The sequence below is a fragment of the Cydia splendana genome, chromosome 8 (assembly GCF_910591565.1).
Source record: "Cydia splendana chromosome 8, ilCydSple1.2, whole genome shotgun sequence".
Classification (NCBI taxonomy): domain Eukaryota; kingdom Metazoa; phylum Arthropoda; class Insecta; order Lepidoptera; family Tortricidae; genus Cydia; species Cydia splendana.
The window spans coordinates 15883519-15911299 of record NC_085967.1 but is presented as its reverse complement, the minus strand read 5'-3'; the positions used below and the strand labels follow the sequence as shown (position 1 = coordinate 15911299).

Sequence of the window (27781 nt, the reverse complement as noted above, 5' to 3'; positions counted from 1 at the left end):
AATATTAGACTATTCTCAAAATATGATGTTTAAAAGACTTTGTACTTATGTTATGTTCGATTAAGGCTTAATTGTATCCAACGAAATTGATAGACAAAAATATAACACAATTTTTACAAGAGAATACATTATATCTATATAGGTATGTTTGAAATACCGTTTCTCTTGTTTCTAGGTTTTGTTTTGTTACTTCAGAATACCTACGGGTGCACCAATGAAACAAGTAATTTTCTAATAATTAACGATCATTTACTTTAAAATATTCATATAATTACATAATAATGATCTAATCTGTGATAATTAGAACATAGGGTCTAAGATAAAAAATTAAATTTATATTATTTCAATCTTCTATAATGAACCCTGACAATTTTAAAATATTCTTGATATTTTCCTACACAAATTAAAAGTTATAAGTAACCGAGCGTTGCATACGTTTTAACAAATGGAGCATCACTCTCACATGAGTTCCTGAAAAAGAAGAAGCTTGGTTTAGTATTAACAGGAGCACACTTAATTAACCATTCTCGACCTTATCTCGTTGAAATAAGGTGTACAAATGGTCAGTTAAAATGCTTCCTTTTTCTTTTTGGTCTATCCACTTTACAGCTTGCATTAAAATAAGTACAAAGTACAATTGTTATTAGGTTTACCGCAAAACACGGTAATGAACCACGTAGTAAAAGTATGACACTCTAAACCGGCGGTCGGCAAACTGCGGCCCGCGGGCCGCATGCGGCTCGTGAAACTGTCACTTGCGGCCTGCGACCCTCTCTGGCTATGTAATATTGAGAAACGACAATGTCTGATAAAGTCATAAATATTAACAAAGTGCGGCCCGCGTCAACTTACTCATCGTTAACTACGCTACTAAAACTACGCAAAAAAAGGTTGCCGACCGCTGCTCTAAACTATCGTGTTTTGTACACATAAATAATTACACAAACGGGTCTACCGCGATATAATTTCATTGTTTTAGGTATGTTGTAGGTTTTAAGGTACAAACAATGAAATTATATCGCGGTAGACCCGTTTGTGTAATTAATTAAATACGTAGTAAAAGTGTTTAGAACTATCTTGAAAGTCCAACGGATTATCGACTCAATCTCTATACACAATAGACTACAAGTCCGATATAAGTTGAATGACTTTTACTCAATGATCATTCTCAGCATAGTCTAATAAAACATGGTCTTCTATTCCCAGAGTGACACAGGCCTACGTCACAATAACATGGCCGCTATATATAGCGCTATCGCATATTATCATATAGCGCTGTCGCATGATGACGTAGGCCTGTGTCAGTTAGGTGACCTAGAAAAGACGGGAATGGAGTACCAGGCGGAGTATATTATTATACCATGATTCTCAGGTAGTCAGGTCCACGCCGTCCACGCCAGGAGTGGCCTTATATGACGATATTCCGCTGGATATTCAAAATGGTTCTAGCGAGTTTTACTACTGTGTTTTGCTGCAATAGTTATTTGTTTTACAAGGGGGCAAAGTTGTTGTTTAACCGCTCGTGCTAATATTGATACCCGAGCAAGCGAAAGATTCCAGAATTGAACTACGAGCGTAGCGAGTGGTACGAAAAATGGAATCTTGAGCGTTGCGAGGGTTTCAAAGCACGAGGGTTAAACAAAATTTGCTCTCGAGTGAAACACAACATTTTTCACCACACCAACCCGAAGCAAATAATATATTAAATGTAAAATATCAACAAAATCAAACCAAATCAAATCCAAATGAATGTTATTAAATATTTATTAACCAAAATCATCATTTAAAAGTCAATTCTACCAGCAAACATAATAAAAAAAACCTAAATTTTTTAATTTGATTACTTTGCCTCACATGTGAATAAAATGCAACTTTGCTATCAGTTTTTGAAGTGCAAAGTAAGCCTTTCCGAGCTGGTGTGCTGGTGAAAACTTTATAATTGCTATAATTGCTTTGTATCCTTAAGCAAGCTCTGAAGTAGATGTCCCAAAAAGAATAACGAAACACTGTAATAGTGTGAACAGCTGTTTGGAGACGGTTTGTAATAAATTAAATTATACTTTTGGGGACCTACGTATGTGTAATTCCTAGATTTTGCATATACCTACATTGCTACTTCACACTGTAGATTTCCAAACTTCGAATATTATAATTTTTAATCACTCATTATAGTTACATGTAGGTAAACCTAGTTAAAAGAATTTTAGCTGACTGTTTAGGACCATGAGAGCTCATAGTCCTAAACGGTAAGCTTAAATGATTTCAACTATAGATTCAAGGAAATTATATTTATATAGGGTCACTGTGTCAGTTCATCGTCCAGTGCCTGTTTTCGTCCACTTGGTGTAGTTGCCACAAAGTATTGTGTATAATTTTTATATACTCGTATACCTAGGTATATATTGAAATTATACGCAATTCTTGAATTCTTGAAATTATACACAATTATTTGTGGCAATCTGAAGGATAGGATTCGTAACGAATACATCCGACAGAGAACCAAAGTTATCGACATAGCTCTAAGAATTAGCAAGCTGAAGTGGCAGTGGGCTGGCCATATCGCACGAAGAACCGACAACCGCTGGGGTAAACGTGTTCTTGAGTGGAGACCGCGACTTGGCAAACGTAGTGTAGGACGCCCTCCGACCAGGTGGGATGACGATCTGCGAAAGACTGCAGGCAGATGCTGGATGCGGCAAGCTGAGGACAGGGCGCTATGGCGCTCTTTAGGGGAGGGCTATGTCCAGCAGTGGACTACTATAGCCTGATGATGATGATGATGATGATGATGATTTGTGGCAACTACGCCAAGTGGACGGAAACAGGGACTAGACGGTAAACTGACGCAATGACCCTATATTATGTATATGGTACACGAGCAGGGTAGGTACAGGCATTTCAAACAAAACGTGCAAACAGTCTACTACACAAGGATAAAGAAACAACAAAATGGCAATATTCAACTCATATAATTACGCCAAATACGTACGCAATACTAAACTTTATATATACACACATAACATAACAAAAAGTAACTAAATTATTGCAACCCATATAAAAAAGTTTATTTCTCTAATAGGCAGTTGTTGCACTCAATACTCTAGGAGTGAAGCGTGTTTAGGAATGTTTATTTTCATATTGTCATGCAGAATCAATAGTTTAGTGACGGACAAAACATCGCGCTAGCGGCGGGAGGCGTGCGGGCTACGGCGGTACTTACTCGTCCTCCCAGGGACAAATGTCGTTCCGCTGTGTACGATCTCCGAGGTCGCTCTTATTATCACGCTTAACAATATTAGATTTCGAAACCGACGACAGTTCGTCTTTGTGAGCAATTTTTTTCGTCGCGTCCGACTCGGCCGCCGCCGCGGGGTCCGTCGGGACCTGCGGGGGCGCCGAAGGCACTTTGTCTACGTGGTCGTCGTCGACCCCGATGTCCTCCCCCACGGCGAGCGGCGCCACTGGCGGCGCAGGCGGCCGCGCGGGGGACGAGCTCGGCGCCTCCATGCCCTGGGCGCCTGCCGCTTCCGGCGGGCGCGCGGCCGGGGGCGCCGCCGAGCCCGCCGCCGGGGGCGCCGCCCGGCTCGCCGGCTCCGGCGCGGGGGCGGGCGGCGGCACGGCCGCGGGAGGCGGCGCGCCGGGCTCGGGAGCCGCGGGAACGGCCGCGAGCGCCGCGGCGCAGGCCGGGGCGGCCGGCGCCACGGCTGCAGTGCTGCTCGGCATCACTGCCGCGGGACTGGCCGGGGTGACCGGCGCCGGGGCGGGGCCGGCGGGCGCGGGCGGCGCCGCGGCGGGCACGACCGCGGGCGCCCGCGCCGGCGACGACTCCGCGTCGTCGCTCCCGGGAACGCTCTCTGGAAGATCGCCGATTTTGCTACCGGTCTTCGAGGTCGGACCGGTGTCCTCGATCGTCGCCGGGTCGAGCTCGGGCGCGTCCTCGAGAGCGCGCAGGGCGGTGCGCGCCGGCTCGGTGGGCGTGGCGTCGGCCGACGCGAACACGGACGAGGGCTCGTCGGAGACGGCGAGCGAGCGCGGCTCGTCGGGCGAGTCGGGGGGCTCGCAGGCGGAGTCGTCGTCGGGCGCGGAGCTGACGCTGATGGTGGGCGTCGGGTGCGGCGGGAGCGCGGGCGCGGCGGCGGGCGCGGGGCGGGGACGCGGCGGGGAGGCGAGCGGCGCGAGGTGGCGCGGCTCGACGGCGGACAGGCGGCGCAGGGGCGGCGGCGCGCCGCGCAGCCCGCCGTCCAGCGTGCTCTGCTGCGGCAGACGGCGCGCGCGCTCGACGCACACGGCGGCGCTGACGTCGGACGAGGAGCTGCCCGAGTCGGCGGCGGAGTCCTGCCGACGGCGCGCGCCGCTGTAAGATGAGCTCTCCCGACTTGATGTCTCCCACGGCGCCACGTCCGATCTGTCATCGTCCAATGGATCCCTACGAAAGCGATCAAATTATTATTTTATTTATTGCTGTGCTATTCGGTTTGTTGACTGATTTAACCTAAAAGGGATGTCGGCCAGGTTGGACTGCGAGTGCGAGTAGAGCGGCGGCTCAGCCAGGCGAGGCGCAAACCGCTAGTTCGTGCGTGCTTATTGATCTAACCTGAAGGGGATGTCGGCTAAGTTGGACTGCGAGTGCGAGTGCGGCGGTGGCTCCGCCAGACGCGGCGGCTGCGCGGCGCAGACCGCCAGCTCATGCGCCGAGCCCGACAGGGAGCGGTCGGAGCCGCGCCGCCGCGACAGTCCGCCGGTCGCGGTGCTGCCCGGCTTCTTCTTTACTTGACCGCCACCGAAGTTGAAGAATCTGGAACGGAGTTACGCTTGAAGTTGGTAAATTCCTTCTTATTCATAATATACAGCTATGAGTAGGGAATGCAATACCGGGATACCAGGATCCCTAAATACCGGGATCCCGCATGCAATTTGCGGGATTAATCCCGCTCGGAAATTAAGCGGGATTTGCGGTATTGAAGAGCGACTTGGTTCTTACGTTTTACTATTAGTAACACGTGCGCTGACGCGCGCCTAATGGCGAAAGTTTTTCACGGAGCCTAGATGCATCTGTGGAGGAAGGGATAAGGACACAAAAGAGAATTTCGCCCGAATTTTGGTACCTTTTGCAATGAGTACACTATTCTGATTAAATATTAAATATAAACATATATTTATAAGAATGAATATTTTTGCTTGTAAAGTGTTAAGTAGGTATGTCGGAGACTACTATGGAGTGTCTACTAGGAAACTTACGCTGTGTGTGGAAGTATTTTTTGAAGACGGAAGATTCGCAGAGTGATAAATGCAAGTTGTGTAAAGCAAGCATCACACTTGCTTGTAAAAGGTGTTACTACACGTAACGTAGGCAAATGCGGCCCGTAAATCTTTAATGTCGACCTAGGTCAAAATGCCAATTAAAAGTGAGTAAGAAAAATTGCTACTACATGGCTGTTCGTATTTATAATGCACTTCCTATGTCATGGACAGAGTTGCCAAACAACAAATTTTTCTCCAAGTTAAGATCCTTTCTCCTAACTGAATGTTTTTACAATATCAATGATTTTTTTCTCAAGATAGAACAATTCTAACGCTTGACATGTGAATGATACCTATCTTATGAATATTGACCTTAATAACAATGTAAATTATAATAATATTTAATTGACATAGTAATTAATAATATAGCTAGTAGGTAATAAACAATAATGTTGCTTTATAATATTATGATTGTAGGGTTGAATAGCTTTTTTTTTATTTATATTATATGTATTTTGTACCTTAGACATTTTTTAGTTTAATCTTAAGGTTATTTGAACTGTACTATATGTATTTTAGGAATAAGGACATTGTATACCGTAAACCGGTTGATTGTGACACTCTCTAATCAAATAATATTGTAACATCTGTATACTGACATTGCACAATCTGACAATAAATGATTACTTACTTACTTACTTAGGTCTGTAATATTTTTTTCATCATAATTGCCTATGGTTGTAATGTACGTCCGAAATTAGGCAGAAGTTTTAATTTTTCCTCACAATTGTGATAAAAAAACATTGTGTGTGCCACGCACGGTACAGGAATTACGAATTTGTGTTAATTAAGCTTTCAATTCAAACTCGTTCGTAAATTCTTGTTTATCGCCCTTAATATACAATGTACTATTTCTAAATGTTGTTAACCTTCCAATTTAGTACCAATTCGTAAAATTGTATAGTAACTTGCGGGATCCCGCAAATACCGGGATCCCGCGGGACTGAGAAAGACAATCTCGCTAAATACCGGGATTGAATTCCTCATGCGGGATTGCATTCCCTAGCTATGAGTAACACCGAGTAACCTTATCGTAACCATATCCTTAGATCTGTGCCCGACCAAACTCTGTCCTCTGTCTATCAGCGCAAGGTTTATTTTTCTACTTATAATCGTTCGTTCCTTCTTCCGGTAGTCACGGGAAATGGTGGGTTACTTCCAATTTGATTCGCGTACTACCTACCCCAGATCCTTGGCGGACGAATGTGACCAAGAACCACTGTTTATTATTATATTATAAGCCATTGTATCCTTACTTCTTCTTCTGATGCACATTCTTGCCCTCCTCCAGCAGCCTCCTGAAGTGGTCGGAGCGCACGAACCGTGGATAACAGTCCTTCTTCAGCAGCAGCGAGTACACGTGGTCGGCGGCGTGGTCCAGCGCGTACCGCGAGCCGGTCCGCATGTCTTCGACCACGCGGTCCATGGTCGCACCGTCGATGTTGATCTCACACGGCGCGCCGGGCTTTAGGAATTCTCTGTGGATGACAGTGTTCGAAATTCGAATATTATATGAGATATGAGTTAATGAAAGAGCAACGTCAAAACCATTTAGAAAATTTACTTCTACTCTGTCATGTCTGAATATCGGAGTCTTACAAAAATTGGTCAAAGTTTGTTTTTGAAATAGAACAATTTAGCTTTTATACCTAATCGTTTTTAGGGAGGTTTTAATCTTCCGAAGAATTCCCGAAACATGAACTTTTATTTCGTAAGAACTATTATATAATCTGTGCTTTTAATGTAGCTCTTCATATCTTGTACAGAAGCGACAACGATCTCTTTAAGTCACTCTTTTAGTAACTCATTCCCTTGAATCTGGACCATGGTATTGAGGTTTTGAAAATGATGTGTTTAGTAAGAGATAAAATAGATTGTTCGAAGTTCAGGAGCTTGTTGGTTGTTGAAAATGAAACCCTCCTTTTTAGGATCAGACACGAATTAGGTAGTTATTACTCAGTATTTATTTCTAAGCGCGCTTTTAACTTTGTACTTTCACTTCATAAAACCAGACCACTTACTCGTATATCTCCTCAAGCTTCTTCGCTATTTGCTTGACACTGCTCCTCCTCAGGTCCATCACGGCCAGCCAGAACCGGATGTTCTCGTGCGAGTACTCCTTGCGAAGGAAACTGGTGAACTCCTGCAGGCCCGTGGGATCCGACACTAGCTCATCGATGCTTATCGCCCAACGTTGCACGCGCTTTTCACTTGGCACTTCCACTCTGAGGAAACAATCATCATCATCATCATCATCATCATCATCATCATCATCATCATCATCATCATCATCATCATCATCATCATCATCATCATCATCATCATCATCATCATCATCATCATCATCATCATCATCTCCTAGCCGTTTTCGGCCACAGCAACCAGGCTCTCATATTTATCGGAAGGTATATATTCGGAATCAGGTATATAAAAATATCATTATACCGACATATATGATATCTATGGGCACCAAAGGGTGCTTATTCGTCAAAGTCAAAGCCAAGCTTTAAAATTAGGTTCAACATGGTTAATCAAAGCTGAGCGAGCGAGCGAGCGAGCTGAGATGAGACTAAAAGCGATTCCAGTTATTCGGCTAGAGCTATGAAACTTGAGTTTTTAAAGTAAACACAAGTGAAATTCGTTATGGAAGTAAAGTAGGTTATACTATTGTGCGATTGTGCCATTTAAACAATAAGAAGGCAAAGTAAAAGAGGGTGCATCTAATATATTCTAATTTCAGTGTCATAGAGCCTTAATGGTTTCAAAACCTTTTCAGCTAATTGGAAGCAAAATCGCTAATTCCATTAACAGATGTGTCAAGCCGAAATAGTTTTAAAAAGGTTTCGAAAGCCAGGGCTAGATTATCCAATTGTAACGCAATATAGACAAGTGCTTATATGCCCCGTGCCACATAGGGGTTTCATCGTCTACATAGAGACTTAGGGCTGATTTATGGTCGGTTGCACCAAACTGTTCGTATCGTTAAAGAGTTCGCTAAATTTTTATGTTTGGAAAGTTTGATAGTAAAGCGCCGGGGCGCGCCGGCTGACGTTGACCAGTCTGTCAAATGTGGTTGGTGCAACTGGCCCTTAGACGGCGCGCGAACTCGCATTCAATTTTAGTTACATTGCGGACTGTTGGTTACGTCCAATTCAACTGACGGATCAAAACCCGCAATGTAATGAAACTCGCATGCGAGTTCTCGCATCGTTTAAATGAGGCCTCAAAGGGAGAGGGGTTATGAGACTTGCATTATCTAGAGGTTTTTTTTTATATTGGGCTAATCCGTTCCTGGCGAAAACTGAGTGTGTCACTCACAAGGGACTGTTGATTTGCCAATACAACGTGTCGTCGCTGATCCAAGGGTTGGAGGGCTGCGGCGGCGTGAGCCAGGGATCGTAGGGAGTGAACGTCTCCGAGTACGCCATAAGGGCCTCAAGGGCAATAGACGTCTTCACTCGCGTACGGTCCAGGCTCGCTTTTAGATGTTCGATCTAGAAGGAGAAACCAGAAATATAGGTTATTAGATGGTACAAGAAGACAGTGAGGGGAGGTTGTGGAATAAATGCTAAGTAATCTACTTTTCGACTCGTGCATAGTGAATTAAGAATAGGTACTCAATTAAGTTATTGTTCAACGAAAGAACAGTCAAGTGCAAAAACATGGAAGTTAGTAACAATACAAAAATATTGCGACATGTTGCTTTCTTGTAAAATTATCTCTAGCTATATATTTTTTTCAGTTGACTGTCCCTAAGGGATGGGTGATAAATACTCAGGCACGTTGTCCAATAATTAATAAACGCTCGAGGACCCTGAGTCATTGTCGTAGGGACATTATCAGAGATTTTTGTCTCTAACATAATAGAAGACGTAGGGGCGGTGACGTATGATGAGGTCGGTCAAGGGTTCTGCAGAATATATTGATTTCATTGCCTTTGGACATTGGGAGCCACGAGAGACATAATTTTGCCTATACTTTCTATTTCAGAATAAAGAAGTAGGTAAAGCTAAGGCTACCGCTGAATACTCATGGCCACGTTACTATCCAGTATCCTTGGTCCTGTCTGTCACTCTATCCTACTTTACATGACTGAAAGAGATGCACCTCCCTGGTGATTTGCTGGCTGATCTGCTTCTTGACCTTGGGCCCCCTCGAGAGTACAGGCACAGGGCAGGTTTCTTGAAGGCTCGGCTGTCCCGGCGGTGGCTGTGATGCTCGCTCCTAGCTGTCTCCCTCTATTCCACTGTTCTACATGATTGCGTGACCGAGACGTACCTCCCTGGTGATTTGCTGGATGGTCCGCTTCTTGGCCTTGGGTACCCTCGAGCGGACAGGCACAAGGCAAGTTTCTTGAACGCTCATCTGTCCCGGCGGTGGCTATGATGCTCGCTCCTAGCTATCTCACTTTATCCCACTGTTCCACATGATTGCGTGACCGAGACGTACCTCTCTGGTGATTTGCTGGATGGTCCGCTTTTTGGCCTTGGGTACCCTCGAGCGGACAGGCACGGGGCATGTTTCCTGCACGCTCGGCTGTCCCGGCGGTGGCCGCGCCACTCTCCAGTAGGCGCGCTCTTGGCTGTCGCTGACTATCTTATCCCCCTTCTTGCGATCTTTCGCTAGCCGCACCTAAGGGAATGGAATACTTATAAAGTATTTTTTTTTTGACTATTAGTCTAGGTACGGTTTAATAACTTTTGTTTGGTTAGGTATATTTTATTGTCGGTCTTTTCTGGATATGATCATCACTAGAATAATAAAGGTGACAATTTAGATAAGGCTGCTCTTCCTTGTGGCTAGTTTGACTTAGTTAACTATGACTTCAGTCTACATAGTAAAACCAGTTCGACAAATATGGTTCGCAACGTTCACTCCACGAGTTACCTAGTGCATAAACTAACTTAAGCTATTGAACAAACCTGTTCTTCAGCCTGCATAGTAATGAAGTCCCACTTCGCAGCGAGGTTCTTCTTCAGGTTGGCGAGCGCTTCGACCTCGTGGTCTTCGAGACCATGTCGCTGCTTGTTGCGCAGCGTTCGCTTCACGAGGTAAATGGCGTACTCGACGTTGTCGGAGCCGGCCAGGCCGGGCGCCGAGCCGCCGACCCGTGGCGGTTGCCACGGCCAATAATATGGGCTCTGCGGAACAAGGGGAGAAACAGGTTATTTATGGGGTTTGGGTGACACTTGTTCAAATGTCTTGGAATCTTAATACTTAAATACATTTGTCTGAGATTTACTTCTAAACTACATTTATGGTGCGTGATACGTTGGAGGCGGACAGATATTTGATCACAAACTTGTTTGCGTTTTCATACATCATGACTTGTTCCGTCTCCATTTAGGTATATAAACAAAATACGTTGCGTGGCGGCAATTTAATATAAAATTGGGTGCACTTACTTGAAATCTATATAGAGAAGAATCATCTTTTAACACTAAGTTTTTCGAATCGTTGACAGGAAAGAAGTAACCATACTGGCAGAGTTGATTGGCTAAATTTATTGCTTCAACTGAAACAGAAAAGAAAAATACTCACGTTAATACAACTGATATTGTATGGTGTATTTCGAAATAGAGAAAAATTAGAGATATCTCACTGGGGAGAGAAATCCAATGTGTTTAAGCAGTTACAAAAGTCTCCATAAACAGTGGGTGATACGAATTTGTGATGTGTACCCCCTACAAGTCGGGTACTTTTAGTTTGACCAATTAGTTCTCTTTCTCTGTGACCACGGCCGATGACACCCGCGTCGAAACATCGGTCGTCATTGTTTTTTATAAAAATAAATTAAGTGTAGGTAATATACATATCTTATAAATACTAATAAAAAAATATTAATTACGAAAACTTACCGTTACTTTGTTCGTCGAGGTTGAACCGATCCATTAGCCATTCGACAAGATCATAACCTGAAACATGGAAAATTAGCCCATTTGTGCCCCCTTTGTGGTTGCTCTGGCCCCAGGTGAGCAACTGAGCAGTTGAATTACAGATAAAGCCAGTTTAAAAAGAACACTTATTATGAATCTGTCAAAGTAGCAAATGTAGGAGAAATTTGTAATTTTACATTTACGTGCATTATGGTGTAGATAGTAGGGGTTAGCCAATCTTAAAATGCTCGCACCTCAGAGTCTGCCAACCAAGGAATCTATTATACGTACAGTTTAGATCCGGTTTTAAATAGGTATCTACGTCAAATGGTCTCTGAGAAAAACGCATTTAACTGATTTGCAAGACCGAAGTGATCCCATAAGTGTTCCGTGAACAAAGTTTTGTACGGAACACTAAAAATCGAATAGAGGCGTATATGTATGTTACGACATAAATCATGTAATTTAATTTGTTAACGCTACATTTTATACATTTCTCGAATATAACAAAAAACTGTTGCAGCCGATTATGCTCACAATATTTTTGTTACATCTTGTTATTTTTTGGAATTTATTTCTTTTTCTTAGATTAATGATAACAAAATGATAAGTATACCGTTTCGGCCATCTTGACTACATACCTAATAAGTAAACATGAAATTCCTATAGGCGCCCAAACCCAAACCTAGCTAGAAAACCCAACAAATCTACAGGTGAATTGACTTATCTCAATAACTTTCGCCAGTAGGTATCGGCTTAAACTGACATGTGAAATTGCTTTGTTTAAGCGATAGGGTAGTACATAGTTAGAAGGCATTTATGTGCAATAAGAACCTGTGTTTATCGTCAATAAATAATGGGTAAGAATAAGCAAGAATTGGCGGCGGTGAACGGCCGCCGGCAGACATTAAATATGGCTCGCTATTGATTTTATAATCAGACGGGCAACGCATGCCGTACCTAGTGGTGCTGGTATATGCACAAATATTGCTCAATTCTGAACAAAATCACTCTTTTTTGCTCTTAGACCAATAATATTCTTTCGTAGGCAAATATTGGCAGATCTTGCACATTTCTAAAGAATTGAAGTCTTACCTACTGGGTTATTTTCAACACAATGCTCATGCTTATTGCTGACTTCTGGATTATATACCTACTCTTTCGCGGGCTATGCCATTTACCACTAAATTATTATTAAAAGGGTGTACACGGTAACGAAATTGGCATTTTTTTTGTTTACTTTGGCTAGTTTCGCTTAATATGGCTCGACATCAATGTTTCGCATAGGTACTGATTTGTATGCTTATAGGTATATTGCGTAGACAGAAATAACCTGCTGTGCAGTAGGTAATTTTAGACAACATAGAGTAATGATTTTGTAGAAGTTCTGGTGTTACCTGAATGAGCCGAGTGAGACATTTCTAGAGCCTCTTTCTTCGCGTTGGCTATATGCAAAACAAAGTTTACATTTCAAAACCACATTGTAAAATAACATTAAAGCAAATAAAAAACAACGAGTATGCATGTAGCTCTATTTGTGTTGTAGAATTGTAGCTATGTTCTTATTGGTTTTGAAATTGCAAATAATTCGTTGCTATTGCTTAGTTTGAGGACAGCCTTAATTTTCATGTACTTATTCTATAAATAATTTTGATATTTTAGTAATAAAAATGCCAATTCGTGATACCTACAATCTAGGAACATAACAAATAAAATGGATTAGTGAAACTAATTTAAACATCTTCTAATAACTGGTGATTTGATAAAAAATATATTATTATCATCACATCACCAGCCTATGTAAGGACGTCCCACTGCTGGGCAAAGGGCTTCTCTCACAAAAAGGTTTAGAGCTACTGTCTTCACTATTAGCCCAATTCGGATAGAGGAGTTCACGTGCACTTTATTTGCACTTTGCAGCTGTAATGTATGCAGGTTTCCTCACGGTGCCTGTATATACCGAAGAGTAACATCACCCAACTATAGTTCAATACTACAACTTATTAACTCACATTTATAGACGGGTCTATCGCGAATTTATTTTATTACCTTTATTTACCGACGTTTTGACACAGATTTCACTGGTCGTGGTCGCGGTTAACAAATTCGCGATAGACTCGTCTATAAATGTGAGTTAATAATGTTAATATGTTTCAAACCCGAAAGTTTTAAATATTATATGGGCCACATGTTTGATACGTAATTAAGGATCGATACCGATAACCAATGTTATTTTTTGTTTGATCCATTATTAATATGGTATATTACGTAAATTATGACTGTAAGACAAGATTATTTATGATTTATGTAGGCAAGATTCTTGCCTAAGAACTGCGTCATTAAAATAATAGTCACACCTAAACTAAAATATTAGAGTTAATAATTTTAAATCATAATTGGGAGATTTTGGACTAGGTAGTTGGGTGGTTTTACCACATAAGTAATATTTCGTGCATAGTTGTGTACATGTAAATCACTGGTATAAGCAGGGGTTCGAAACAAAAAGGCTTGGAAGCCGCACTGGGCTACCAGTGTTGCTAAAAATGTCACCAAAATAAATTAAATAAATGTATTTTTGTACTACATAGAGGAAGTTGATAATATTTCAAGTTGGACAAGTTGTTTTGGCTGCGTGAGAGATAACAATGCGACTATTATTAACTAGGATTGCGATAAGACTTAATCTTACCCATAAAAGCAGACGGAATGTAGGTGAGAAAGAGTTTTTGACTTCGTACAGGCACACCCGTTTCTGGATCTTGCATTTCTTTTATTAAACTTTCCATCTGAAATTAGAAAAGCGAACATAAATTTAAATCTACTAAATTACAAGAAAAAAGGACGATATAATGTAATACCTACTAAGGTATACGTGATGTATATAGGACCGCCTTTACACTTGAAACTTGTAAGAATATTAGGTATTGTCAAGACAAGCATCAATTAGTTAGGTACCCAATTTATGTTTCAGGTATCCCTTTCTAAAGCAGACCACTGACTAACAGGCCGCCGGACGATATGGGCCTGTCAGTTAGAACAAAAATTTGACAGTTCCGAACAACTGACCGGCCGATATCGTCCGGCGGACTGTTAGTCAGTGGTCAGCTTTACAAATATATAGCTAAGTCAAAATGACATAAGTATTAAGGAAACGATTATTATCTAATTGAAGCCTGTAGCGCGTTTATGAATAGTTTTTAGCATAAACTTTTATTCTTATTAACTGTATAAGTGCCTACTTAATACGTTGCAGTTGGCATTCAGTCAGCGTGCAGTTCCCATACAAATTGCAGTCGGGTTGAAGTCCGTCTGTATCGGCCCTTAGTCAAACTTATACATTTGTACATTTATCATCCGTCTCCAAACAAAAATATCTTACATGATACATAAATTTTGAAAACGTAGGCAAATTATGACGTGCACGCATTTCACCACCATTATTAGAACATTATGTGCCGCTAATAACACCCCGCACGCCATGCGTGCTCACCAAGTTTCGCGTAATACCATTACCAATAACATGACATGCATGTCAAAGAAACGCGCATCGTTCTGTTTGCATTGCACGGAACCGATTTCGTAAGCTTTTATCATGCCTTAGCGATTCTGCAGAATTCATAGTTCTTTTTCCAGTAGTCTGCAGGACTTGCAGGAGAACATAACATTTACGACATACATTTTCTATGGCAGAGACAAATGAGCGATTCATACTACTATGGTTTGCAATATAATATTTGAAACTTTCGCGTTTTGAACACATATTAACTCACATTTATAGACGGGTCTACCGCGAATTTATTTTGTTACCTTTATTTACCGACGTTTCGACACAGGTTTCACTGGTCGTGGTCGCGGCTAACTGATGTCCCAGCAAAATGTCAAAACAGAGATCTGTGTAACTACCCGACGAAAAGTATATGAAACGTCGGTAAATAAAGGTAACAAAATAAATTCGCGATAGACCCGTCTATAAATGTGAGTTAATGTACTTCCTATGGGCTTCATAGTTTTAAAAAAAAACAGACTATCGTAAAGCAAAGTCAAAGTTATGAAACTTATGAAACAAAACATGAACGTCGCGAACTAAGTTCTCAAGTTAAAAATAAATCGGAAGGCCAAGCGATGCGTCCAAGGCGATTGCTTTTGAATCTAGTGACGTCATTTATGTCCTTTTAGGTCAATGTGCACTCGAGCTCAGCTGCCGAGGGCCGAGACCCTCCAACACCCTCAAGTCAAGCCTCCTCGAGCACAAAGCCGATGCAGCGCTAAAGCGCCAAACTCGATCGAACCGCGCCAACGGCGAAGATGCAATCGGTAGTAATAGCTCAGATTGAAAATATCGATCGCGCTGTGTATTGGCTCCGTGAAATTGGGAAAGTTAATGGTTCCTATTCCGTTTAGCTGCACTGGCGAAATTAGATTTCTGTTATTGTTCTCCGTAGGCGCGTTGTTCGTATATTTTGATGGGTTTTGTAGCATTCATGTTAAATCCGGATACAGATACAGATATTGGTATAAGTATTTTGTATATTCAAACATTCGAATAGATGGGTAGTGTGTTGTGTTGTTAGATTAACCCATACGACAATGCTTTATTCGGATTCCTTATTTCAGTTTGATATTTTGCCTTTGTATCAATTCGTTCAACAGCTTTATTGCAAGGTTTAGTTACCTAAATACGAGTATTTATTAAATACGGCCGAATAGGCCGTAATTTTGAACACCTCGCCCGCTTAGCAACTTCTGCTGCTGACTCTACAAATGACTAATCCAAATAGCAACGAATTGTGCAATCTTAAATAACAACCCACTAATAGGTATGTTTATTGATTCAGCGGACCGTTGATTATCCTAAAGATATGATAGTTGTGTAATAGTCAGTTAAACTGTTGGACTAAGCGTGTTAGTGGACGCTGATTCGTCCCCGGAGACGGGAGCGCGAAGGCTAAGGCGGTGACGTCACGGGGCCGATCGATCGCAGCTCGGCGGCGCCGTTCTAACCAGTCACCGACCACGGGCGAGTTGAAGGCTTACATTATCCAGCATAAGTACAATATATGCTTACGCGTAGCCTTTACGTATCTGGAGCTCATGATACACAAGGTAGGTAAAAAACTGGGCACACCCGTCCTCTCGCAACCGATAGAATTACATGGCCGGGTCACATCCCGCGGTCCGGACCTCCGTACCGCTCGACAATCAGACTATACACTCGATTGTTTTGTTTTCAAACGCTGGGATACACAATGATTGAAGACAATATTGCGATCTATTAGGATTAACAAGATTATGTACTTAAAGGGTTGTAAATATTTCTTATTGTAAGGGCCAGTTGCACCAACCACATTTGACAGACTGATCAACGTCAGCCGGCGCCCCCCGGCGCTTTACTATGAAACTATCCATACATAAAAATATTGCGAACTCTTTAACGATACGAACAGTTTGGTGCAACCGACCCTAAAACCTTCTTGCAATTACGACATACTGTACAACAGAACAGATTTATATACTAACGATACCTAGTTGTATTTTGGGAAAACCTACATAAATAATCATTTTTTGGCTGGACTGACATTACGAATTCGATTCGTAAAAGGGGTAAATATTTAAGATGTTTTTTTAAATTTGTATTTATTTTATGATATATAGGTACCTACATATACAAAATGAATAGTTACAATGTACATTATTCGTGGTCGATTCCATTTAATAAACCATTATACGGAATACGGAACCATTTGCTGAAACTTCAATCATTAATCACTTCAAAGTCGCTAACCAGCCAAGTCGTTAAACTGTGGACTAGAACGCACTATTTATACAGAATCGCAAAATGTGGAATATACTGTGTTCGATCGTGGTTTGCACTGAATGAAGGAAAGCCCCAGTTTTAGGTTGAATGTATTGAGCCAATCGGGAGTGGAGGATGGCTAAATGGCGGCGAAGTTGCAGAGTTAGGCACTCAGCCCTTTTATTTCCCCGCCGACCTCTCTTCTATAATAAAACCGGACCTCACCCGAACCGAAAGCCCGCAATCTGCTCCTACTACAAAATATGCAAAGATTAAAAACTCTCCTCGAAAACTCGTTTCAGCGATCGCTACCCGTATAGATATCTGTTGCTAAGTCATCATCTGACGTCACGGAAATATGGCGGACCCATTTCGCTTTTTGTCTCCTAGCTCGCTATCTGGCATCATCCCAAAACTCTCGAAGGCTTTCTTATAAGTAGGTTCTCGGTTATTGCGCGCAAAATTTAGGCGCGGAGATATTCCACCCCCTGGGAAAAAATCTTTGTTGAATATTTGCGCTTAATTTAGAGTAAATAGGATCGTGATATTATGAGAATGAGAACAGCATTCTTGGAACAGAAATGTGTTTCCCTGTTTGTTATTCCAGCCACCATTATGCGTAGGCCCCGCGCCCGCGGGACAACAAAGGGTTGCAGCCGAGCGTGTGTGGCGTCGTTACAATCAACGACGGGAGTTGTTAGGTTGTAAATCACAGACATCAACGGCAGAAACAATAACCAGTCTCGCTATTTCTCGCCGTACCATTCTCATGTAATAGCTTTCGCCAATTAATGTAATGGATCGGACTTATTGAAGCGGCTGTCGCGCTGATTGTGTGCTCCGTCACGACCGGCTGCCGTGACCACGGCACATTCAAGGCAATGGCTTCCGAGAAATGTCAACAGAGATTAGGTCGGACGAGTCCCCAAAGCATTACCGAAGCTTTATCGCAAAACGACCTTCGTCCAGACTGGATCAAAACTGTTTTACAACAAGGAGCCAATGCAGACGTTATTGATTGATATAACGATGTAATGTTTTCGAAAAATCTTTATTAACATATGCATGACGTGCGAGGGCTTACCTTACGAATACGGAAAGAAGAGGCCAACTTGAAGCCGGGTGAAGCGCACCCTATCGATTTTCAGAAAAGCCAGAGACGCCGTTCTAGGCTTTCTTGTTAAAAATAAATAGCAGGGGGAAGGCGTTACTTCTAGAATCGACGTGATGCATAATGTAGGGGAAAGTGGCCGCCGCACCGAAATAGAAATCAAAGTGCTAACATTTATGAGAGGCTGCTATCTATTTGCTTCACTGTTACTTATTTACAGTTTTTAGTAAGCACAACACTATTATAAACTAAGATTATACTCTAAATCATAATTAGATTCCAAAAAAGTAAGACAATGTTGCCACTTTTTACTAGCGCGTCTTGTATTTATGTAAAAATAAGTAAATAAAAGTACTTTTTTAAAATCGTAGGCGTAAAATTACCAATAAATAAATTATCTTAACGTATTTATTTATAAAAAGGAATTTACTATTTTACAAACAAATTATTGCAGTGGCAATATTTTTTGGAATCTAATTATGATTTAGAGTTTAGTAAAGATAATTTTAACATACCTATTTAAGTTACCTACATTCAATAAATTTTTGCATGGGCCACTAAGTACATACCTAATTATGTTTTTAAGAAAAAATTTAGAAACCTGAGCAGCTATTATGCTATTGAAAGGATTAAAAATTCGGGGTTTTACCGACATAATTCATAAAGCGAGTAGGTACCTACTAAAGTATACACAAATAAAATAAATATCTTAAATGCCTTCATAATGTTTTCATCGTTATTTTTGTGCCTGTGACTGCGGACCGTGACATCTAAATTTAAGTTTCCAAGTTAAAAATAGCAGTAAGGTGACAGTTTTCATACGCACATGCTAAAATGCTAAAATAATAGGTATCTTAATACCGCCAATGCGGCGTTATATCCTGGACATGTCTTTAATTAGTTCTGGTAATGTTTATCGCATGTAAAATTGAAAATGTTTTTTCAATCGCATCAGTATAGCCCTCCAATTTCAGTCAGAGTGAGAGTGAGACATCGCCCTGGTCTCGTGAGTATTAGGGCTACGTAAATGGTTCAGGTCTAAAAACGTCTTAACAAGGGCTACAATATGGTGAAAAAATATTTTGGAAAAGTAAAAAACTCTTTTCGTAATTCTCAAAAATGTATAGATTCTTATTCTTATATAAGCACTACTACAGAACTCTCTGATGAAAACGTACCTATTACGTACTTACACTTACTGTTTAAAAGAATTCACTACACTACTAAACGTTCTCTTTATCCTAATATAACTGATGAGAAAGTTACATTTTATTCACAAAAGTGGCAAAGTAAATAATGCAATTTTTGAGTTGATTCCTCATATTGGCTGGTAGAATTTATTTTTAAATGATGTTTTTGAATAATAAATATCAATTAGCGTTCGGATTTGATTTGTAACGTTTTACAGTTAGTATTTTCCTCGCGTCAGTGTGGTACCTAAACATTTTTGTGTTTCATTCGATAGCATGGTTTGTTAAAACCTAGAACCCTCGCAACGCTCAAAATTCCACTTTTACACCGCTCGTTGACGCTCCTTGTTAAGTTTTGAAATAATCATATAATCTATTTGTTTGGTTATCAATTTTATCAAGCAACTATTATCGTATTGCAAATATATGCCTATATACAGGGTGATTCAGGAAACGTGAGCAGGACTAACACTGCGTATATCGTTAATTATAAGCAACTGTTTCGTATCAGTATTAGTGAGGTTAACGTTAATTTTCTAGTCGTGTTGAAAAAAAAAGTTTTTAATTTTTTTACGACATGCATGGTCACCCTAAAATTAGAATACTAAACTACCGATATTCTGTGTCAAATTGAATGTCATTACTGTCATAACGGTCTGGTTACTTTTGAAAACTCGTATCTCACTCAAGTTTGACAGTTTATTTTCTTCGTAATCAAAATGCCATTACGGTTAAAGAGGTTTTATGTTTATTAATTAGGTCCTGTAGGTTGATCATGATTGTTGAGAATTAAATTTGCCCTCACCAAAAAGTTAAAAAATTGGCCAAGTGCGAGTCCGACTCGCACACGAAGGGTTCCGTACCATTATCTATAAAAAGGTCACCCATCCAAGTACTTAAGTCCCAGAGCCCCACTTAAGTCTTTATTTTATTCTGTTTTTAGTATTTGTTGTTATAGCGGCAACGGAAATACATCATCTGTGAAAATTTCAGCTGTCTAGCTATCACAGATCACGAGATACAGCCTGGTGACAGACGGATGGACGGACGGACGGACGGACGGACGGACGGACGGACGGACGGACGGACAGCGGAGTCTTAGTAATAGGGTCCCGTTTTACCCTTTGGGTACGGAACCCTAAAAATAGGAAAAAGTGTTGTTGTTTCTCCTAAATACGACGGTGATCGATCAATTATCAGTTACTGAGTGTGCAGGATAAGTCCTGCTCACGTCTCATGAATCATCCTGTATTCATCCTGTATACAGGTGGCCCAAAAATACGTTGACAACGTTTTTTCTAATTATTTTATTAAGTACTTACGTAACTAGTACAAAGTAAGTTAAAAATTAAAACTATATACAGTCTTTTTATGTAACAAAAATTAATTGTCTTCAAAATATCCTCCTTTCGCTTTGATACACAAACGCAAACGTTTGTTAAAATTTTCAACGAAATGCCGCAGCTCCTCCAAGCATATTTTCTCCCATTCTTTGGTAAGTGTTGCTTTTAGAGCGTTTACACTTTTGTGTTTAGTAGCACAGGCCCTTGTCTCTAAGATTGACCACAAACTATAATCCATTGGATTTAGACCAGGCGACTAGGGTGGCCACTCTTTTGAACTTATGAATCCGGAAAAATGATCTATGCACCACTGCTAATTTTCCCGGATTCATAAGTTCAAAAAATGGGACTTGCCAAAGAATGGGATAAAATAGCTGCGGCATTTCGTTGAAAATTTTAACAAACGTTTGCGTTTGTGTATCAAAGCGAAACGAAGCTATTTTGAAGACAATTAATTTATGTTGCATAAAAAGAGTGTAGTTTTAATTTTTAACTTACTTTGTACTAGTTACGTAAGTACTTACTAAAATAATTAGAAAAAACGTTGTCAACGTATTTTTGGGCCACCATGTAAGTATACATATGTACCGCGGGGGCTGGACGCTTGCTGACTCTGGCTCTGCTGCATGGATTACCAAGTCCAACAGGAAAGTACACTCACCTTATCGAAGGCAAGGGGTCGGTGTCTCGGCACGTCAGAGAGTTCCATGGCTGTGGGGCGGGGGGAGGGGCGCGGGGGCTGGGCGCGCGCTAGCCGACCTCCATGGGCGTCTGCCGCAGGGGCCGCATGCCGCTCGCGCCCGCGCTGCGCCCCCGACACCTGTCGGACAAAAATACAATATTGTTATTTTCCAACTTTCTAAAAGCTCGTATTGGAAATTTTATAGGCAGCATTCATAAGGTATTTCTTATCGATGAAAGGGATCTAGAAGGTCACCGATCGACCGTCACTGTGGTCATCCGGGATAATTGAGTCTCTCGGCGAAATGCTCGGGCTAAGGCAGTACCTACCACATGCCCTACGGCAAAAAAGTAATACCGAAATGTCTTTATCTGCCTCTCTATCACTTAAATATGCGAGAGCGACAGAGGCTAATAACGAAATTTAGATTTTCGTTTTTATAAATAAGTACGACTGTGGTTTACAATTCGTCCTTGGTAGTTATATCTCAGCATATCTATTTTCTTGTAGTTCTAACTACCCCAATCTGACGCAATTACCCTGGTGATAGCTTGGGCGAAGACTGATTCGTATCCCTTTAACATAAGGCGAAATAGGTATTATGATAAACGGCTCGATTCTGAAAATGAATTAGACTTCTACTAGACTTCAACAAGTTACGATACGGATAATTTAAAGATATTTGTAAGATAGATATGTTACATTTTTACGTTTCCGCGATTCTGGAGGTCCTCTTGAACGATTTCGACAAGTTATGACTTAGATATCCAAGTCACATCTAGTCGATATCTAATGTAGATCTAGTTGATCTCTAAATCGTCTCAAGATCTTGTGATAATCTCGAAATCCGAATAGGCCTGAGTGTATTAAATACGATATATAGTCGCAATGATTTTGCAAATCCACTACGCGCTGTTCGACAATTTTTTTTAGATAACATTCACTAATACATTACATCGAATTACCTCTCTAACGTTTCAATTATACCGATTATTAATGCGACAAAAACTATTACCACACAAGTTACAATTATGAATTAATTTTACGCCGTGTCCACAGTTTGCTTCATAAATATGTAAAACTTTTTTCTTATTTTTATTTCAACGACACAAAGTGCATACGTACCTACTTAAATTTATAAATATTTATGACCACGACGGAGAAAATACTTAGAAGTTATTATTTTTCAATGAATTATGCACGTCTCAATAAAGGGGAAAATATACTTGAAATGTATAAGTATTAAGTACATAAGCTGTATAGAAAGTAGCACTTAAGAAACGCACTTAAAAATAGAAAAGGACAAATGATAAATAAATTCGTTGATGTTGCTAATACAATGTAAACCTAATATATACTATGTAAACCTAACGTTACGCAACGCTACGTAACGTAACGCTGGGTGCGGGTCGCTTCCAACCGGTACGTAATGAAGGTCCAAGGGGGAGGCCTATGTTCAGCAGTGGACGTCTTATGGCTGAGATGATGGTAATGAAACCTAACGTTATAGAATCAGCACCGCATGTAACCTACAACAAAACCAGCCGTAGACGGTCTCCAAAAACTTATAGCATAGCTGGGGCAGCTGGGAGCATATAAAGTAAGTTCCTAACTTCCTACCCAATTTCCTTATCACCAAAGAGATATTGATTGCAGTGGAGAATCTCTAGTAACTATAAAATTAGCTTCACCCTTTCCAGGGTCCATATACATATATCTAAAATACCTGCTATGCAAATAAAGATCTCTATTTGCCTCTAAAATCAATAACTCTTCTAGAGATGTATGAGGAAAAAAAACGTATCCCCGAGTTTTACAGCCGGATTAAACGGCGCTGCACGACGCTATTATGTTAGCTGTATGTTTAGCAACTGTTGTCAAGCGTCAAGTTTCGATAAAGCAGAGTTTACCGCATAATTTAAAGTACAGAACCGTGCAGCGCCATCCACATGGGCTGTCAAATTCGAAGCACGAATTTATCGACTATAGCCACAATTTTGCACATCTTAAGGCGCCCATAGATTACCAGTACGCCGGACGATATCAGCCTGTCAGTTGTTCGGAGCTCTCAAATTTTGCGTTTCACTGACAGGCTGATATCGTCCGGCGAACTGGTAATCAGTGGTCGCCTTTATACAATCAATTAAACTTTGTTAATATTAAGTATAGTTGGTCAAGCAGATCTTGTCAGAAGAAAAAGGCGGCCAATTTGAAAAATGTAGGCGCGAAGGGATAGCGCCTTTTTCTACTGACAAGATTTGCTTGACCATCTATAGTAAGTATTCTAAGATTAAAGTAAATCAATAAATTGTTGTAGCACGTAAACTAATACTATTAGATTAAAGATGAAGAAATTAAACGCATGCCTAATGGTTACACGAATGAAAACGCAACGTCACACGTAAAAATTATTATTTCAATGTGGTCCGTAAGTGGAAATGCTTCTACACTTCCAGCTTGTCTAACTTTTTGTACCTGGTTTTAGTTATATTGCCTGAGCGCATTGCAATTATCGCACAAATAGAAAGTAAAAACTTACAATTTATAGTTCTTTTTTGCCATTAGAAAGAACTCCGTAGAAGTATACCTTTCCTGCGGTATAATAATGAAATCAATATCAACTAGCACGATTATTACCTAGAGAGAGAGAGAGAGAGAGAGAGAGAGATTAAATATTAGAATAAAAAATATTTATGACCTAGGTATTCAAATAGTTATAAACTCTGTGTGCAAAATAATCACTTAAATCCATTCAGCCGTTTTTGCGTGAATACACTTAAGCAACAAAAATCATATAATCTATCGCGTAATAAGTAAGTAGGTAGGTGTTGGATTTTTAAAGTAGAAAGAGGAGATCAGTATCCTATTATCAGACATTGACTGCGTATATGATACTCACAGTTTCCGACAAATCTCTACAAATAAAACTGCAATTTTGAGGCCCCGTTCTACTAGGACAAGTAGCATGGTTACCTTTTGGAGATGTATGTATTAGGTACTTAATTTGTAATATAAGGTTAAAATGTATCTACCTACCCTAGGTAGATACATTTTAACACTTTCACAAAATGATAGTGATAACTTTATAACTAACGCGATAAAACACATACTAAACTGTTAAAATATGCATAATACACGCATAGACAATTACCCTCCTTTTAATTTTAAAATACGAACAATACACACATTTCATACACATTGATGCCTCAGCTGGTAGAAAGATCAATAATTCATAGGCGGAGGATTGAAACTAGCTTTCTTATTGTGAACGAACGACTTAAAATAGCTCACCTGTGATTGATGAGATCAGCCCATTTAAATAAATAAATATGTACATCGAACAGTTGTTTAATTACGCATGTGCGGTGTAGCGTACCTAGGTACAAGCTACAATACTACTTTTGCAAGTATGGGGTTATAGCGTGGATCAGTCCTTTTATGGATATTGCAAGTAACGGTGCGCATTAAGGATGACTCACTCTACAGGCTAGAGTCTACACCATGCCGATGCTGAAGCAACTTTTGTACTATTTATACCGTAAAACGGGGTGAAAAGACACGATTTTCGCCAATAAATCAAATGATAAAAGTAAAAATTTTGATATCATTTTTTGAGTCTTGGTTAGTTCTTCAATTTTGCATTTGTGAAATAAATTTTTACCTACCCAATTCAGAGAAAATCAAAGACAACTACCTGTTTTCTCCATATCCTTAAAACGGGGTCGATAGACACAAGAAAGGGGTGAATAGAAATATTAAGTTTTAGTTGTCATAGGCATCGAATTTGGTCATTATTATGCTGATACTCTATTGGCAAATGGTATATATATCTGTTAAACAGCTATTTCACACAAAATTTTTTTTTCGTGTCTTTTAACCCCCAAGGCTTGTCTTTACACCCTTTTGTTGTATCTAATCACCCCTTATGGCGTAACTATTCACCCCATATGCGTGTCCACTTTATCACGTAAAATTGGTTGTTATTAGTTTTTTGCAAAAAAATGCTTCTTTATAGAGAAAATTAGTGATATTATTTATTAATTAGGTACTACAGATACTATATTACCAGATTAGCTAACTTTTACTTAGTTAATGTCAAAACATTTACCGCTAGAACAAAGTTCAGACAAGCTTCATTTCTTACCTCGGCGAGACCTTACTTAGAGTCAAAAAAATCTAACTTTTAGGCAGTTTGATTAAGTTCTTTTGATATCAATGTAGAGAATAAATAGTCTACTATTTACGCATTCCAAAAAATCTAATTTTAGTGATGTACCTTTTTAAATATAACAACTTGAAAGAAAAAGTTCAAAATTTCTCTATTCACCCCGCGATTTCTGTTGACCCCGTTTTACGGTATATAATGTTTGGTTACGGTATATAAAGTATTTCCTATGTAACATTTGGTTATTTTTTGTTCGTTCCGTCTAGATGTGGGACCCCGCGCTGTGATAGGTCCAGATGTCAAGAATCGATGACGTAGACACGTAATATGTACAAACCATTGATTTAATTATGTAAAGACATAAAGAGAGCTATGAAAGCCGTACAAACTCTGTGAAGAGTGACCGACTAAAAAGACAATTTACAGTACATATGGTCCTATTTTCCCGCACTAGTGCGTAAAATAGCACTTTTCGTGCGTATGTCAAAAGTGCGTGCGAAAAGGTAATTCACAACAATTTATCGCCACTCGTTTCGAATTTCCTCTTTTCCGCACTTGTATCGTAAATAACTATTTCCAGGATTTTCCAATTTTGTCAACCTCACTGTTTGTCACCTCACCTCACCTCACGAACATTCGGCCGCGATACAATTTGGTAGATGTCTATACATATAATATTTCGATCAACAACTTAATTTCTAGTAGTTGATCGACCGGAAAGGAAACCCACACTAATTGTACCTAGGTAGGGGAGACCGAGGTGAGTTGTGACAGAGGAGAGTTGTGACACCGTTGACTTTTTGGAATCTATTAACTAAAAACAAGGTCGCAATAGCGCGCGTTTGTTAGTTCAAGTTACGAGCTAACAAACGTACACTGTTGCGACCTCGCTAACAGTCACTAGATTCCAAAAAATCGACAATGTGACAACTCTCCTCTGTAAAAACTCACCTCGGTCTCCCCTACCGGGTGGGCGCACGGTTAATATTAGTTTCAATATATGTATTGTATGGTTTATTATAATATAACTTACGTCATCACAGATGTCATCAATATCATCGTCTTCACCGTCAGTTGAAGATTCCATCATTAAATAATCGCGGAGTTTAGCAATTTACTGTAGGTATGGTTTACCTCCAAAAATGTTGAGCACTTCTAGTACCCTGTTATTACTAACATAAATTTATTTTAAGTGTGACAAGTTTTCAATTTTCACGAATATATAAAGTTATGTTACTAATCTGCACTCGGCAAAGTCCGCAGTAATAATGGGAGGATGCTTGCGTGATCGGTCCAGCCCTGCCTATTAAACTAGGCACAAACAACCACCTTGCCACATGCGGTAATACACGGTAAATTATGGTAATGTTCATTACCGCAGTGTATAAACAACTATTTACATGGCGGTTTTACTGCGTTTAGGTCCATACTAGCTTTTGGCCGCGAACATGTCTGTGTGAAATAAGTTATTTGTACGTACATATTTTTTTTGTGGAAATGGAATCCTTTGTTCTAATGAGGGAAAAAGTTATTTGTACGTACATATTTTTTTTGTGGAAATGGAATCCTTTGTTCTAATGAGGGAAAATTTTAAGAGGTTTTAATATCCGAAAGCAGCAGGGCAGTGAGAGCCGATAGGCAATAAATTGTTCAACTTTGTATGTTAAAATCAGGTATTTCTATATAGAATAAAATAAATAAACTATTATACCTTGATAAGCCATGCTGATGAATTGACAAATTCATCTAAGGATGTCATTGATTTCCGGTATCTGAAAAGTTACATTAATTATATTTAGAAACTAATACTCTTCAATCAAGTATTCGAACGTTCTAAAACTTCAAAATATTATGTAATTCTGTTGAGATTTGAAATAAACTGTGAACAGTAAATTTCAACAACTTTGAAGCAATCGAAAGATTAAAATATCACTCACCTCAGCTAGTAAATAGCTAAAACATACATCTCAAGAATGCACGCGTTTGCCAACACTATACACAACATGTGCACTATGTGTACACGAACGAGTAAACGATTCAAACACCATTCAGACTGGAGATTCATATAGCGGACAGCGGTTGGCCGGCGTGCGATCTAGCGCCCAGATAAATTACTATTGTTTAGCAAACGACAAGCTCACGGCACCTCGCAATATCTCCTGATAAAGCAGATAACGCTAAAATCTCTTCTCAAGTCGTAAATTTTCTACGCACGCGGGAATTTTCGGGAGGCTTAAACACCTTTAGATAAGTGAGATAAGTAGGTGGCCTCGCCTGTGGCACACCATGCGTCGTTAATAAATTAGGTGGTTCTGACCC

General features: G+C 40.2%; 1 protein-coding gene across 1 annotated transcript; it reads right to left on the bottom strand.

Annotated features, from left to right (window-relative positions):
• Nucleotides 1-227: 227 nt before the first annotated feature.
• LOC134792899 (regulator of G-protein signaling 9) lies at nucleotides 228-26633 on the bottom strand. Its single transcript, XM_063764340.1, has 14 exons — nucleotides 26496-26633; nucleotides 21277-21435; nucleotides 13867-13963; nucleotides 11160-11216; nucleotides 10707-10816; nucleotides 10224-10442; nucleotides 9751-9933; nucleotides 8620-8795; nucleotides 7323-7526; nucleotides 6558-6779; nucleotides 4595-4795; nucleotides 3776-4426; nucleotides 3221-3493; nucleotides 228-471 (listed from the first exon to the last, which is right to left on the bottom strand). Exons 1-14 carry the CDS (start codon nucleotides 26550-26552, stop codon nucleotides 411-413), a joined length of 2670 nt encoding a protein of 889 aa, XP_063620410.1. The 5' UTR covers nucleotides 26553-26633; the 3' UTR covers nucleotides 228-410.
• Between the last annotated feature and the right edge of the window lie 1148 nt (nucleotides 26634-27781).

Excerpts from the sequence above, each read along its gene's own strand:
- LOC134792899 (XM_063764340.1), bottom strand. The coding sequence starts at position 26,552 with ATGATGGAATCTTCAACTGACGGTGAAGACGATGATATTGATGACATC. Across the intron at positions 11,217-13,866 it reads CATTCCGTCTGCTTTTATGG|GTTATGATCTTGTCGAATGG; the intron begins GTAAGATTAAGT and ends TCCATGTTTCAG. Across the intron at positions 8,796-9,750 it reads TCCAGCAAATCACCAGAGAG|ATCGAACATCTAAAAGCGAG; the intron begins GTACGTCTCGGT and ends TTCTCCTTCTAG.